Source organism: Heloderma suspectum, chromosome 3 (genome assembly GCF_057233095.1).
Source record: "Heloderma suspectum isolate Gila_16-S chromosome 3, 16-S_ref, whole genome shotgun sequence".
Classification (NCBI taxonomy): domain Eukaryota; kingdom Metazoa; phylum Chordata; class Lepidosauria; order Squamata; family Helodermatidae; genus Heloderma; species Heloderma suspectum.
This window is the reverse complement of record NC_139460.1, coordinates 138,433,047-138,448,045: the sequence shown is the minus strand read 5'-3', so window position 1 is coordinate 138,448,045 and position 14,999 is coordinate 138,433,047. Positions and strand designations below refer to the sequence as shown.

Sequence of the window (14,999 nt, the reverse complement as noted above, 5' to 3'; positions counted from 1 at the left end):
GAGTGGCAGATATATCTTATTATATAGATAAGTGGTAAGTGACATGTATTGTGACTACAAACTTCTGAAGTCTGATAAAAAGAAGTTCAGATCCTCCACAGTCTAAAACAGTGACTGTAGCATGCAACAAATAGAACTGCCAAAGGAGTCCTGGGGCAGGGTGGCAGATATATGTGTCCTTCAACATATACAAAAGTGAATGTAGAAAGCCACTCGCATGGAACGCACAGCCTGTGTTGGCCTTGGGTTTATCCTCTCAGGGAAGTAGCAGAAGATGAAACCGTCATACTGGGCTGGGCTGGCAGGCCATGAAGTGGTATTTCAGCATTTTTGAGAGTTAAAGAATTATGTACAGGCAGGATCCAAAGAACTGTACAACTAGTTCTGCATCTTCAAGGGTCCTTTGGGCTTGTGTTTTTTAAACAGTACCCCCTAACCACACCCTGCCACATAACAAACCACTTTGAAACTGAGCGGACTTCCAAAAGCAGATTATGTCATGGATAGGGTGATCTGCTGTTTAAAATAAAAAAGCCAAAAACAATTGGGATACATAGGCTCCTGGACACTTAGCACTTTGGATCCCAGCTACAAAATCAGACATCTATTTAAGAAACACAAGTCTCAAGGGTGAATTTTACTCTCTGAAGTTCAAACAGCTGGATCTTTTTACAATGTAAAAAACCATTATGACTATGCTTAGTTAATTATGCATCACAGGAAGTACTTCGTTTTGTTAGCCTTAAAACCTGCTGGTACTGTATTTTAAAAGTGAATAACTTTTCCAAGTAATCTGTTTTAAATTTTTTGTCTTCCCCCTTTAGTTGTGGTTTCCCTCCAAGATATCACCTCAATGTAGAAAAGCCAAGTATGAAGCGCCTTCTTTTTGGGATTACATTTTTTCTTTTTTGATACAAAAGTTCCCTATAAAACCAAACTGCCACTATTAAGGCAGGTGTGGAACTAGGTAAAAAAAGAAATTCATTGGCCTAAGATATTAAGTGGCTATCTCTTGCACAAAATAATTACCTACCCTTAATGACCTGAGATAAATTCTGCAGCTCTAGACTCTAATTTTAGAAGAATCCACAGTGAGGGAATTTTTTTAGATACTATGTAAAGGCTGGTTTCAAAGTAAGTATGTTCATGTCACATGATTTTGAGAGTCTTGTGAACATCAGCCAGGGCTGAAATTAACATCTTAAATTAGTTTAGCCCCAGGAGCTGACTTGACCAATGCCACAAAGGCTGTCCCCCCTTCCTCTTCCTTAGGATATCTTTGAAAAAGGAGGATTTGGTCTATGGAAAAACATCCGATTCCTCAGGAATGTCTGTCTATCTAACTGAAGATTTCTATAGCTATCTTTGATGATGAAAGGAATCTGTAGATTTCAAAAACCCACCTACATGCCCAGCTGCTTGGGTACTGCTGTTTGAGTACAAGGTATGCTGGAAAAATCCAGCACTCACAAGACTGCGGATCCTAGGCTATAACTACCCTCCTCAAGTGCTCCTGCTAGCATTTGATGGGGAAGGGAGAGGGCGACTACAAGCCATGTACAGAAGGCTAGTGGCAGGAAACCCTAGGAAGTATATTTTAGGGACTATGTATGAGTCTATAAAAGAGGGAGTTCCAAATCCCGCACAAGACCAGTGCTTTCCATATGAACACACTATTACATGTGATGAATACATGTGTATTTTGTCATGTGAGCCTGCAGTGCAAATCCTCACCCAGTAAGTAACATGAGTCACATTTTAAAGCACATGTTTAGTCCATGAATAACAAAATAAATGTGTTAGGAATTATTTTTATTTAAAAATTGTGATTAGAAATGTCTTTATACCTTATATTTCTGTGATTTCCCTAATACATTTGCCAGTGAAAACATAAGAGAATGATCATTAGGTATTAACTCCAAAGCTTCTCTTCCAACAGCTTCTGCTTGTGCCAAGTTACCTAGGGACATATGAAAACAGGAAAAGGTGGTGAATAGCAATTTTTACCTATTTTAAATAACAAAAGTTCAACCTTGACAAATATGAAGACAGCACTTTCAGATATCAAGAGCAGTCATTTGAAATTTCTGCCAAATTTAAAGTGTTACAGATTGAAATATTCAGCAACAGTCTTTGCTAGCTGATTACTAAATAGAAAGGTACTTGACTTGTCCTCTGTCACTGTCTCTGAATTTATTTTTTTAAATGAAGATAGTTAACTGGAAATTTGATTTAATGTTCAAAGCCCCACATTTATCATGGCATGAAGATGATAAGAGTGCAATCTGAGAAGAAGTCTCTTCTTCAAAAACCAGCTGCTCTGAAGTCAGTAGATCTACTAATATGTGAAGACGTTATCTTTATGCCTTGATCCAGAGCTCTGAGAATATTCACTATGCACATTGAACACATGTGCATTACTTTACTGATCTCAATGGAGGAATAACTATTATGGGTAGGAAGCTCCCATGCACATATTGGCACCACCACAGCCAAAGCCAATTGCTGGATCAAACTGCTAGAATACAATGATCAAGTTATTATTTTCTTTAAAATTTAATTTGTTTTTTTTCCCAAATGCTGAACAACTCTTTTAGAAATTATTCAAAAGCTTGCAAGTATTGCTTGGAACATATAGGAGCAACTGACACATGGATCTGGATTAAAAGTAGATCTCCAGGGACATGCTTTAGGCACAACCAATGAGTTTTTCCTAGAACAGCAGAATACCAGGAGAGTTTCAAAGGCACCTTGCTGTGGAGTGCCAGGTGGAGGAGTTGCTTGAACACAACTCCAAAACCTTGCTGTTCATGGGGTGAAAACTAGATCATCTCCACCAGGCCCTCAACGGGCTGAATGATATCAATGGGTATGGCTATGCCCAGTTATGTCATTGGTCTGTTGAGTTCCCCACTGCCCACATCCTCCATTATCTCTGATTGGGGGCAGAGGGGCGGAGTTTGAAAGACAAGCCCTGCTCTCTGGAGGAACCACAAGAGGCTTTGTAAGCTGGATGTGGAACCTCTGTGGGCCGGATTAGGCCCATGGGCCAGAGGTTCCATGTCCCCAGTGTAGAGCTACTCACACCATTTTCTGGACTGGGGTGCCATGTAAATTGCACACTCATTTTTGTTCCACAAGACAATGAGGGAGGCAAAAACAAGTACATAAAGAATTAACTTACTTAAATCCTGCTGTGTAAATCTTATACTGTACCTGTATTATCAAGCAATATAATCATGTTGTTCCAAGCCAAACTGTGTTGTGGTTTCAGAACAGTGGCATTTCTCCATGCATTCAATGCATCTATGTGGCGATTTAAATCAGCATACTGAAAGTAATATGTTTGGCAATATGATAACAGTAAAGCTACTTCTGAATAAGTTAGGTCCCATCCCCCCTTCTATTCCTTCATGCATATATAAAGATAAGAATAAATTGGGGGGAGTGGGTGGACCTGAGAAAGACATTCTGCAGTGAAAAGTCACCTTCCGTTGATACTGATAATAATTGCTAGGCGATAGAGTACAGGATAAGGTATGTGCCCATTGTCACCTATTAGGAAGTGGCATGAAACGTGGCAAAGTATTCATGTTTTACCACACCAGTAAATATCTACATTTTCTGAAGTTCCAAGACCTAGTTTCTATCTGTATGTATCTTCATGACTACAGGATTGTGGTGGCTTGCATGCATGTGGGAATGGCCCCTCACAGATATAACAACACAGGCAGAACTTTCATAGCATCTCAGATACAGTGATTTTCAATATAATTAATACACAAAGTCAGCAGACAGTTAGCAAATGGAGAGAATCAAGTAGGAACCAGGACCAGAATCAAGTGGGAACCAGAGCTTAGTTCCAAGACCAACAGTTACATTTTTTTAATCATAGACTATACTAATAATCTGTAAGATATATTCGTGTGCTTCCCGGACTCCCCCCACCATGCCCGCTCTCCTGTCTTGTTTAGGCGGGTCCTTAGTCTCCAAGTTCATTAATTTTGTGGTTTCTTTTTGTTTTTTGCTTTGTTGATATCTTACCTGCTGCTCATTTGTTAGCTTTTAAGTTTGTTTTTATGGCTCCAACTTTGTATTTTGGTTTAAGTGGCTCAGTTTTGAGCTAGAACAGCAGGACATAAATATTCTTAAATAAATAAATAAATAATAAGCACAAGGCAAAGTACGTGTGTGTATTGTGTACATGGATCCAGTCCCTGGGGAGAGGATCAGCGCTTGCTAGGGAGTAGGATAACCTACCCAGCAGGATCAACAAGCCAAGGAGAATCAGCAGGGCTTCAACAGGTTTTAAGTGTCTGCTAACTCACTTCTTTGTTCTGGTATTATGAAATTAATAGCCCTCCTCTATCTTTTTTCTCCATTTCCTTCCCGAGTCTTTTAGATTGTAAGCTTAGAGGCAGAGCTTGTATATTTCATACACATCATTTAATGTATATATGCTCTAGAAATAATAATAAATAATAACCTGACATCTCAAATATCCTTACCTCATGACATCAGTGATGAGTGAATGTATATGGGGAAGAGAGCAAGATATGGTAGAAGGCCCCACCCAACCTATACATGTACAACTCAATATGTGCATAGTGTCTACACATATCTGAGTGTACCTGTGCAAGGCTCTCTTTACACAAGAGTTTCCAGTCATTAAAAGGAGAGCCAAGCATGTAACTGTTTATGTGTAGTCTTTAGGCATTTAAGTAAACCTACCCACAGGCATTTACTCACTAGAGCTGTGTCATGGGCTACAGTGTCCTGATGTACAGTTTTGTTGTTGTTGTTTACAGGAAGCATTTACAATACCTTAGGAAGTACAGAATCTGACAGCTGGTGTTGTGGGAGATGGCGGAATACCAGGAGAACTATAAGTGACATAGTGCAATATTCAACTTACACTCCTATTTATGCCTGTTACAGTGCAATCCTATACAGGTCTACTCAGAAGTACAAACCTTTCAGTTCAGTGTGGCTTTCTCCCAGGTAATTGCGCGTAAGACTGCAACCTCAAACAGCAAAGGGGCACCCCTACCCTAAAGATGTTTGCTCAGATGCCCCACTGAGTTCAACAGGACATTTCCTAATAAGCAAGCTTAAGTAATTCAAAATCCTTTTCATTTTAGTCTTTAGGATAATTAGCATAAATATAATTAAATGAACTTACCAAGCGTCCTAAATTATAGTAACAATCTGGGTATTTTTTTCTGTGTCTAATTGCTGTCCAATAGCTTTGCTCTGCTTCTTCATATCTTCTTAAGCTGTTCTGCACTATTCCTAAATTCATCCATGCTGCTGCAAAATCAGGCCTAGACAAAATTGTTGAGATACATTTTAGCATATGGACCACAGAATTTCTTTGATATCCTATCTTTATCTGTTAACTGACTGATGGATAGAATTATTTCTGAATGCCTTTCCGTCCAAAAAGAGTCTCCCAAGGTGACTTACAAAAGAGAAACCCTTATGTATAACAGTATATAAAACTTTAAAACAGTTTAAAAACTTTAATACAATGTCATAACACAGCAAATTAAGAACAGGAGAAAATCCATCTTTTAAAAGCAATGAGTGGAGTTTAAACATTTAAAATCACCGAAAAGTCAGGTGGAACAAAAGGGTTTTAAGAGCCTGCCTAAAACTGAATAGAGAATGGCCAGTCTCCCTGTTTAGGGAGAGAGTTGGGGTGCTGCTATGGAGAAGGATGTACCTGATGTTCCCACCAACCTAGCCTCTTTTGGTGGTGGGACATATAGAAGGGCCTCTGAAGCAGATCTTAAAGCCAGAGGCAAGTTCATGCAGGAGGAGGTTGCCTTTCAGATATCCTGGCCCCAAACTTTATAGGTGAAAGCCAGCGCCTTGAGTTGTGCCTGGAAACAGTTGTGCCTGGAAACAGTTGTGCCTGGCTGTCCCTGACAACCAGAAAGCTATCCAACCACTGCATTTTGAACTAGCTGCAGTTTCTCAACATTCTTCAAGGGCACCCCATGTAGCGTGTGTTGCAAGAGTCTAAACAGCAGGTGACTAAGGCATGGATCTCTGTGGCCAGATTGGCATTCTCGAGAAAGGGGCACAGCAGGTGAAGTTGGGCAAAGGCACTCCTGGCCACAGCAGTCACCTTACTGTCCAAAAGCAACACCAAGTCCAGAAGCACCTCAAAGCTGGAGCCCTGATCCTTCAGTGTGAGTTCAAACCAATCCAGAATAGGTTGTACTCCCCAATCCCAAATTAGTTTTTCTACTGACTAACATTAGCTCCATCTTAACCCACATCAAATCCATCACTACATCCAGTCAGCAGCTCAGGACTTCCATAGCCTCCTTGGCTTTAGGTGAGAAAAGGAGACAAGAGCTGGATATCAACAGCACAGTAATGAGACCCAACCCCAAGATTCCAGAGGACCTCTCCCAGTAGTTTCATGTAGATGTTAAAAAGCAGAGGGGACAAAATGGAGCCTTGAGGAACCTACAGGCCAACAGCAACAGGTCCAAGCGATAGCTCCCCATCACCATCTTCTGGGAATACTCAGCTGGATAAGACTGCATAAGATTGCAAAACAGTACCCCAAGTCCCATACTGGCCAAATGCCGCAGAAGGATACCATGGTTGATAGTATCAAATACGGCTGAAAGGTCCAACAGGGATGTACATCCCCTGTATACTAGTATCCAGCAAGGGTCATCCACCAAGGCTGTTTCTGTCCCAAAATGGGGCCTGAATTGAGATTGGGAAGGATCCAAATAATGCCAAAGTACTGTTGTGCAACAATAACTTGATTTTGATGTTTAAAACATACTGTATTTGAACTGCTAATGACAGAAGCTCTTCTGCTTCCTGGAGTTCATTCCTTTCTTTCAAGATATTTCCCAAGTTGTTCATAGCATGCACATATTTAGGATTCAATCTGGGATTTAAAACACAAAAGAGAATTACTTGCTGGAAGGAGGTACCTCTCCTCTTTTTCTTTCATCTACACAGTACACTACCAACTCTTCCCCTCCCCCTGCCCTTTTTATATCAACCAGAGCCAGCCTTAGACATTTTTAGACACCTGGAGCATGTGTTATATCAGCAACACCATCCCGCTCTAGATTGGAGCTAATTTTTTTTTTTTTTGAAAAGTCAGAGACAGGAAATGGCATCCCCTCCAGAATTTGCTGCTGAGTGCAACAGTTTTCATGGGGCTTAATGGCTAAGCTGGCTTTGATATCAGTCGTGTTTGCTTGCAAACAGTTTTATTAGGGACAGTGCCTTTAGCTAGAAAACTCCCTGGAAAAGACCCTGATGCTGGGAAAGACTGAAGGCAAAAGGAGAAGGGGACGGCAGAGGATGAGATGGCTAGATAGCATCACGGATGCAATGAATATGAACTTGAGCACGCTCCGGGAGAGAGCGCAGGACAGGAAGGCCTGGCGTGCTATGGTCCATGGGGTCACGAAGAGTCGGACACAACTGAACGACTGAACAACAACAACAACAACAAATATCTTCACTGTTAATAAATACTATTTTCAATGTCAACCCATTTCTGGCCTTCCTCCATGTGCCCATACATAATTAATTTGTTATGGTTGCAATTTAAAAAATAAATACATATCCCATATTCTTCTATTCTGTTCCAATCATTCTGGGTTTTCACATCTCTTTCAATATATAATTATCATTCTTGCCACTATGTTCAGATTTTATACCATATTATAATCTTGTATCATGCTTTGTATTATGAACTAGTTTGTATCATTGTTGCATATAGATTAGCAATAAAAATATTGAATCAAAATTCATTATTATATCTTCCATTTTTTCAGCAGCTATCCAAAACTGGATGGGGACAGGACTACCTAGCAGAGTAAAAACTGATATTTCCTATGTCACACTGGCAAATTTTTTAAATAAATATTGCACATTTGTACCCTCCTACATTGTTCTCAGACACTAATATAGAACTTAAACATTTTCTGTAGATTAAAATTAACTGATTTTATTACAATGATTTATAACAAAATTTCAACAGTGTGTTGAGATAACACTTCAACAGTGCATTGTCCTATGGTTCTTTCCTACTCGTCAGTATATCCTCTATCTTCTTGCTGTTACCTTCTTAAACAACAAAGTGGCTCATACCTTACAGCCTCCCTGTAATAATTGATTGCAGCAGTTTGGTTGCCTTTATCGGCCAAGTTTTTGCCAACATTATAATGAACCTGAAAGTAAAGGTCAGAACTGTATTAATTTTTACAGACATTAATTTATTGCTCTTAGATACTTATAATTTAGTATTTTCCCCCTCTAAGTACAATTTTTAAGAACAGATTTATGGCTGAACAAAGCAGTTGACTGTTATTTATATACAGCTCGCCTTGGTGACTTCCACCTTCTTTGAATAATATGCATTTACAGTGATGTATCAAACCTCCATGAAGGGATGGCTTGAAATAAAAATGCATCTATGCCTGCCAGGAGCAATCTGAAATATTAGTGAAGGGAGTATAACACAAGAAATATGGAAACGAAGGAGAAGATAATAAGTTAGCAAACATCCCAGTAAAAAAGCAAGTCTTCAGGAAATTTAAAGATTACTGGAAACATCTTTATCCAACTGAACTGTGTGTTTTTAAAATCTGCAATGCAAGCATTTGTAGACAGCTTTAGGTCAGTGAAGAACAGATACTAATGACTAGGTATTCTGCTGATTATCCAAATTCCAGCCTACAGGTTTCTGGGAGGACTTTATTTGGCTTGGCAGGGTAGGGAGAGAGTTGCGTCCATAGCAGGTCCAAAACGGACCTTAAGGCTGACGTTCCCTTTATTGGGCCTATGTCTACTGCACCTTCCACATTCACTATCAACCTGTGTCTATGCACCATACCTTGGTCCAGCACACTGCCTTCTCCACAGAAGAGGGAAAGACTCCTTGTTGGTTGTAGCAGCAGCAACTTCTGGACCCCGCTAGTCCCAGTATGCCAATACAGGTTGATTATGACTGTAGCAGGGATAAAGAGCCTTTGTGTGTGCACAGGTCTCAAGTCTGGACAGCACACAATTAGTCTGGGCATGCCAGAATTTTTCTAGACCAAGTAAGGCCAGATTCACCTAGTTTTACATACGAGTAAATATTACTCCCACTGCCAAACAGAATGTGACACAGCATATGACAACTGATCGATCATATTTCCTTGCTAAGAATGCCTTGTCTAGTAACACAGTATGAAAGAAGGGAATCTTTTCCGCCTCCATTGCATCTTTGGATAGCCATCCAACAGAGCTTCTTCAGGTGGTGAAGGAGCTATTACATCTAGACCGAGGGAAGGATATGTTGGAACCCTCAAAATGTGCTGTGACGATAACTGTGCTAGGCACTTTGAGTATAAAGTCACAAGCATTTTGCTTGCATTGGCCTAGATGCCATCATTAACAAAGTTCCTAAGGAGGTGTCTAAAGCATCGTCTGATCCAGTTTGTGGGATCAGCTTCAGTTGCAGCTTGAGAATGTGGGCAAGGTGCTTGCAGCGGTTTGCTCAACCACCTGTATTATCGACCCTTGCTCATCCTGGCTTCTTATATTGAGCAGAAGGAAATTTACTGGGTGGGTCCAGGAGGTGATTAATACCTCATTCAGAGAAGAGTGGTCCCAGCCACCTTGAAGGAAGTGCTTGCAAGACTGCTCCTTAAGAAATCCTCATTGGACTCAGAAGACAGAGACAAGTATAACTCAGTCACAAGCATCCCTTTTTTGAGCAAGGTATTTGAGAAGGTGGTGGTACCCTAACTCCAGGCACTGTTGGATGAACATATTATCTAGACCTGCTTCAACCTGAGTTTAGGCCAGAGTTTGGCCTTGGTTGCCCTGATGGATGACCTTTGTTGGAAGAGAGACAAGGGGAGTTCAACTTCTTTGATTCCCCTTAATCTCTCAGTGACTTTTTCATACTGACCAAGCAGGAGCTATATCTGCAACTTTTACGAGCAGATGAGTTGGATTCTGCAATAAAAAAGTGAATACTAATTGTGTAAAAGATTTGTGTGTTCAGCTGTGTGAAAAACATTGTAGTATCTACATTTTGTTCTCTTGTGAACCCCATGCCTCATAAACCGATTTAGAATTGGCAGTGTATCCCCCTGATCAGGAAAGATGACTCCATGCTGAATACAATAGCCATATATTAAACTACTGTGGTTCCCCTATTCTCTGTCTCTAAGGAACCTTGGAAAAGCAGTTCTATGACAGAGGTGGCAATCTCTAACAGAGAATTCCAGTTCTTTGCAAAAGCCAAGAAAGTTATAGCTGACAATACCGTAAAACTCTCTCTTCATTTTGGATCTTATACTCAAGATTCTGAGCTCTGTTTTTTTTGTTTATTTAGCAAGTATAGTTACCTGTCTTTTGCAATCTTCTAGAATAAGGCATAGGCTAGAAAACTAATAATGCAGCTGTTCAGATTTTCTGCATAAGCAACTGTAATGAGGGGAAGGTGGGGATGGAAAGCTTTCAGGAACTAATTGAACTTTGGTGCATGGCGAATACGATACACTGTTAGCTATTTTATTTTATATCCTGCCATTGCTTTTAATAATGCATAAAAGCAGGGATTGACCTGATTTCCAGAGAAACATTATGCATACAAAACCGATACAGATCTTGAATTGTCCATGATCTTCTTAAGCCTAATTCATGCCATTAAATGCCACAGTGAAAAAAATCCTCAGAACTTCTTAGTCTGAGCATACATCTTTACTCTTACTGACATGTTTGCTTGGGAGCTGTTAAGCTTAGAAATAAAGCAATAGGATTTCTCCAACTGTGTCTCCTATAAGCACAACTTGGGAACCCAGGCTGAAAGCCAGTATGTAACTATAACCACTTAATGAGGGGTATATAACTAACTGTACCCAGGGCTGTTGGGCTTCAGGCAATAGAAAATGGACCCAAGTGGCCAACTGCCAGTTTATGTCCACTGGACATAAAAAAAAATCACACGTGAAGGAAAAATGTGTTTGCATGTGTGTATTACATCTCAGTGTGTGAGGGATAGCTAATCATATTTTAGCCAATTTATTCAAACTAATGGCAAGTAGTATTGAACAGAAACATTTTGAGTTTATACCTCAAGTATGTAGCTACATTAAAAACTTAAATCCAAATAATGTAGGGATGACAAAAGTCCTTGAACTTATTTGAAAAAAAAAAATGACTTAAGGAAAATACTTTCCAGTCTTTAAACTCCTTTACTTCTGTTCAAATTTATATGTCAAGACAGAGACTTCTTTTTCTGAAGTCTCAGGCATATAGAGAATGCTATATCATTACTGCTGTTTTGATGATAAGGCCTGAAAGTAGAACTATACATTCTAATAACATGCCTGTGACATTTTAGCAATAAAGAGTAAAATCAAACATAGGTCCTACTTAGATTAGACCCACTGACATGAATGGGACTTCAGTTAGTCATGTCTGACATAAGTCTCATTCATTTCAATGGGACTCATCTAAGTAGGGCTTATGTTGGATTTTACCCAAAGACTGTTTTGTTAATTGGTGTGTCTACAACATACATTTGCTCCAGTCAATCTGGTTTGGCACCTTTCCTCTAAACAAGTAATAAAGACTGTAGTTCTGTTGGTAAAGATGTAGCCACTTGATCCAGCCACTATGGTTGCTAGCTATCATTAGGAGCGCAACATATTTATGTCACCAAAGCAAGTATAACACTGAAAACACAGACAGAAAAATTAGCACTAAAACAGTCAACATTACTGTAAGCCTTCATTAAATCAATGTATCTTCTAGTAACTGTGAACTGACTGATATAGATAACAACTCAGAAGTTCATAATAACTCGGGTGCTCATATGCAGTCTTGCAACATGCTAATGAAATGAGAAGTTGAAATGTATTATGGGGGTTGGACGCGATGGTCTTATAGGCCCCTTCCAACCCTACTATTCTATGACACTATTCTATGATTATTAACTTTCATTAAAAAGTAAAAAACACACACACACACACACTTACTTTGGCATTCAAAGGGCACACGGACAAAGCACTTCTAAAAAGTTGCTCTTCAGATCTCCACTGGTTACTGCGGGTGATACAACGCCACACATTTATCAACAAGAGGCCCATCACAGCAGCAACAAGCAATTCCTTGGAGAAAGGAGTCACATGTTAAAGACCAGTTTTAAAGCCTTTTTTTGTGCATCCCAGCTGTCAATGATATGGATCATTCTGTTAGTACCTTTTTCTTAGCTTGTTTGCTCAATAGACTGAATCCATACGTAATCAGCATACAGTAGCCAATACTGGGGAGGTAGGTTACTCTTTCTGCAATGACAAATCCAACTCGAAAGAACAGGTTACTTGCAGGAAGAAAAGGAATAATGAGAAATCCCAATCCCAAGGTAAGGATTCTGGAATGGAGAAAATATGTTATAGGATGAATAACTAATTTCTTATTTCAACATTAATATCTGGATGTAGGTTTGGATTTCTAAGAGTCTATTCAACTAGTACCTGTAGCATGGGAGCTGTTTCACCATGAGTGCTTTCAATGCCATTGAGTAAGTTCAAGGAAGGAAAGTTTCCTGTCACCACCTCCCTCCTGTAGTAACCTGTGCCCCACAAAACCTTCTCCATACGGACCTTGGAGAGGCAGTCGGTGTGGTTCTCTCCATGTCAGCTGTGAGGGGGGTGGGAGCACGAAATCCTGGCTCTGAGGGGGGATCCAGGAATCTGAACTATCCTACGGTCCCCTCAGACTCTGTTTAGGGGCCCCAGGATTGGTCCTTAAATGTTTGATTCAAAAATTAAATAATCTGGCCAAGGACACCAGAAGAGCACCTGTAACATCTTCTCAGAAATTGTTTTACCGCTCAGCCTCTTCAAGCAACTTTTATTTATTTCAAATGACAGGGTTTCCCCCATTATTTTCTCTGTATCTGTAAAGAGTAATCATTCTGGGACAGAATTTTATTTCTTAAATCAACAGCCAGAACCAATACTTTTTTAAAATGTTCTTTAGGTTCTTTTATTATTTTTACAAAAGAAACATTGTTGAAAGAGGTGAAGGAAAACAACATACATCAATTACACATTATTCTGACCACAAATTACTTTTTACCCCCTACAGAGTTAAGGATCTCAAAATGCCATTTCAGGAGGAAGATAAAGCAGCCATCCATACCTCCTTTTTACAAATTCGCCTCCCCATAGTCAGTGTAAAAAATGATGGAACCAAATTGGGAAGGGAACGCAAGTCAGAGAGCTATAAATATTTATTTGAACTGTATTTTGCTAAGGTATATTGATTCTGCTGATTTGTTAAAAAAACAAAAGGCACAGTGCTAGATTTAAGACAATAATGCTTACAAACCAATGAGAAATTTAAAATTCAACAATGTCTTTTACCTTCTCTTCTGGCTGTCTTCAGAGCACAAGGCTTGGCACATCAGAGCAATTAGGCAGAACCAAAGAACTGCTAGTGCAATTATTCTCCAGTCACTGACTGATTTAATAAGGGGCACGCAGCCCATTGACCAATCAAAACACAGCCACCAGGGACACAGCAGCAACCATGCATTCAACGAATAGTAGTAATTATAGTTTATAGCCTGTCAGTCAAAGGAAAAACAAACATTTACTTCATACTGAACTTAAGAGGCTGCTGGGAGGGGGGAAAAGGGAAGGGGGGATAACATTTTACTACTACTTGTCCAGATATCAGAGTTGTATGTAAGCCTTCTCTTTAAAAAGGATGTTTATCAAATTAAGAAGTCTTGACTACAGTTCTACAGTCTAATCAGCTGTAGGTTAATTAATATTATCTCAGTATAATAGGAACCATCCCCTGGTCCCTATTATATAAATTTGGCTACCTCAATAAGATTTCTTTCTAGGAGGGCTGCTTGCATGGCTTCAAGCCAGTGAATGCCTCTGAGGCTTCCCCACTGCTGGCTATGAAATGGCTTCTGCTCAAAATTCTTGAGCTTCTTTAGCCAACAGTGGCCTCTGCCTGAGTTTGCCACATCCTACAGACCCTAAATGTGATTGGGGGGAAAAAACCTAGCTCCTGAAATCAATATAGTTCTGTCTCATGTATCCAGATAGCTTGCGGATGTTCCAGGACTTTCAGATAACTTGAGGTTTTGATCACTGGCAGTGCCGTCCATGTTGAAATTGTGCAATAGGGGACACACAGCAAACTCAGCCAAGTAAACTGAATGAAAAACAAAAATCCCCCCCTACAAAGCTCACCATTACCAGATTTAAAACATCAGCATTATAAAAGCATAGCTCCTTGAGGAAACTACATATGAACATATAAAGTTGCCTTATACCAAGCCAGACCATTGGTCCAACTAGCGCAGTACTGCCTACTCTAATGTCTCAAGTGGACAACTATTCCAAGCCTACTACTGGCATTGCTAGGAATTGAACCAGGGACTTGATGCATGTGAAGCCCTTGCTCCACCGCTGACCGCTGGCCCCTCCCCCTTAAATATGGGCACAATGCTATTGAGATAGTCGGCAGCCCCTGAAGTCAGAGACTGCTGAGTATCCAATGCAGAGCAGCCATAGCGTGGAGGTTATAGAATCACAGAATCATAGCATAGTAGGGTTGGAAGGGGCCTACAAGGCCGAGTCCAATGCCCTGCTCAATGCAGGAATCCAAGTCAGAGCATCCCTGACAGATGGCAGTCCAGCCTTATCTTGAATGCCTCCAAGTGTGGGAGAGCCCACCACCTCCCTAGGTAATTGGTTCCACTGTCGTATTGCTCTAACTGTCAGGAAGTTTTTCCTGATGTTCAGCCGGAATCTGGCTTCCTGTAACTTGAGCCCATTATTCCATGTCCTGCACTCTCGGATGATCGAGAAGAGACCCTGGCTTTCCTGTCTGTGACAAACTTTCGAGTACTTGAAGAGTGCTATCATATCTCCCCTCAGTCTTCTCTTCTCAAGGCTAAACATGCCCAGTTCTTTCAGTCTCTA

General features: G+C 40.2%; 1 protein-coding gene across 4 annotated transcripts in view; it reads right to left on the bottom strand.

Annotated features, from left to right (window-relative positions):
* Positions 1–14,999, bottom strand: part of LOC146350291 (gamma-glutamylaminecyclotransferase-like) — a 98,953-nt gene that overhangs the window by 38,699 nt on the left and 45,255 nt on the right. For 2 of the 4 annotated variants that reach the window (XM_084844683.1, XM_084844677.1), the window contains exons 9-16: positions 13,419–13,621; positions 12,250–12,421; positions 12,027–12,158; positions 8,140–8,219; positions 6,812–6,919; positions 5,183–5,324; positions 3,217–3,331; positions 1,848–1,960 (exon numbers count right to left, since the gene is read on the bottom strand). In XM_084844683.1, coding sequence (XP_084700809.1) covers positions 1,848–1,960; positions 3,217–3,331; positions 5,183–5,324; positions 6,812–6,919; positions 8,140–8,219; positions 12,027–12,158; positions 12,250–12,421; positions 13,419–13,621 — 1,065 coding nt within the window. The remainder of the gene's footprint in view (positions 1–1,847; positions 1,961–3,216; positions 3,332–5,182; positions 5,325–6,811; positions 6,920–8,139; positions 8,220–12,026; positions 12,159–12,249; positions 12,422–13,418; positions 13,622–14,999) is intronic. The other 2 variants (XM_084844679.1, XR_014789246.1) reach the window with 2 other exon arrangements.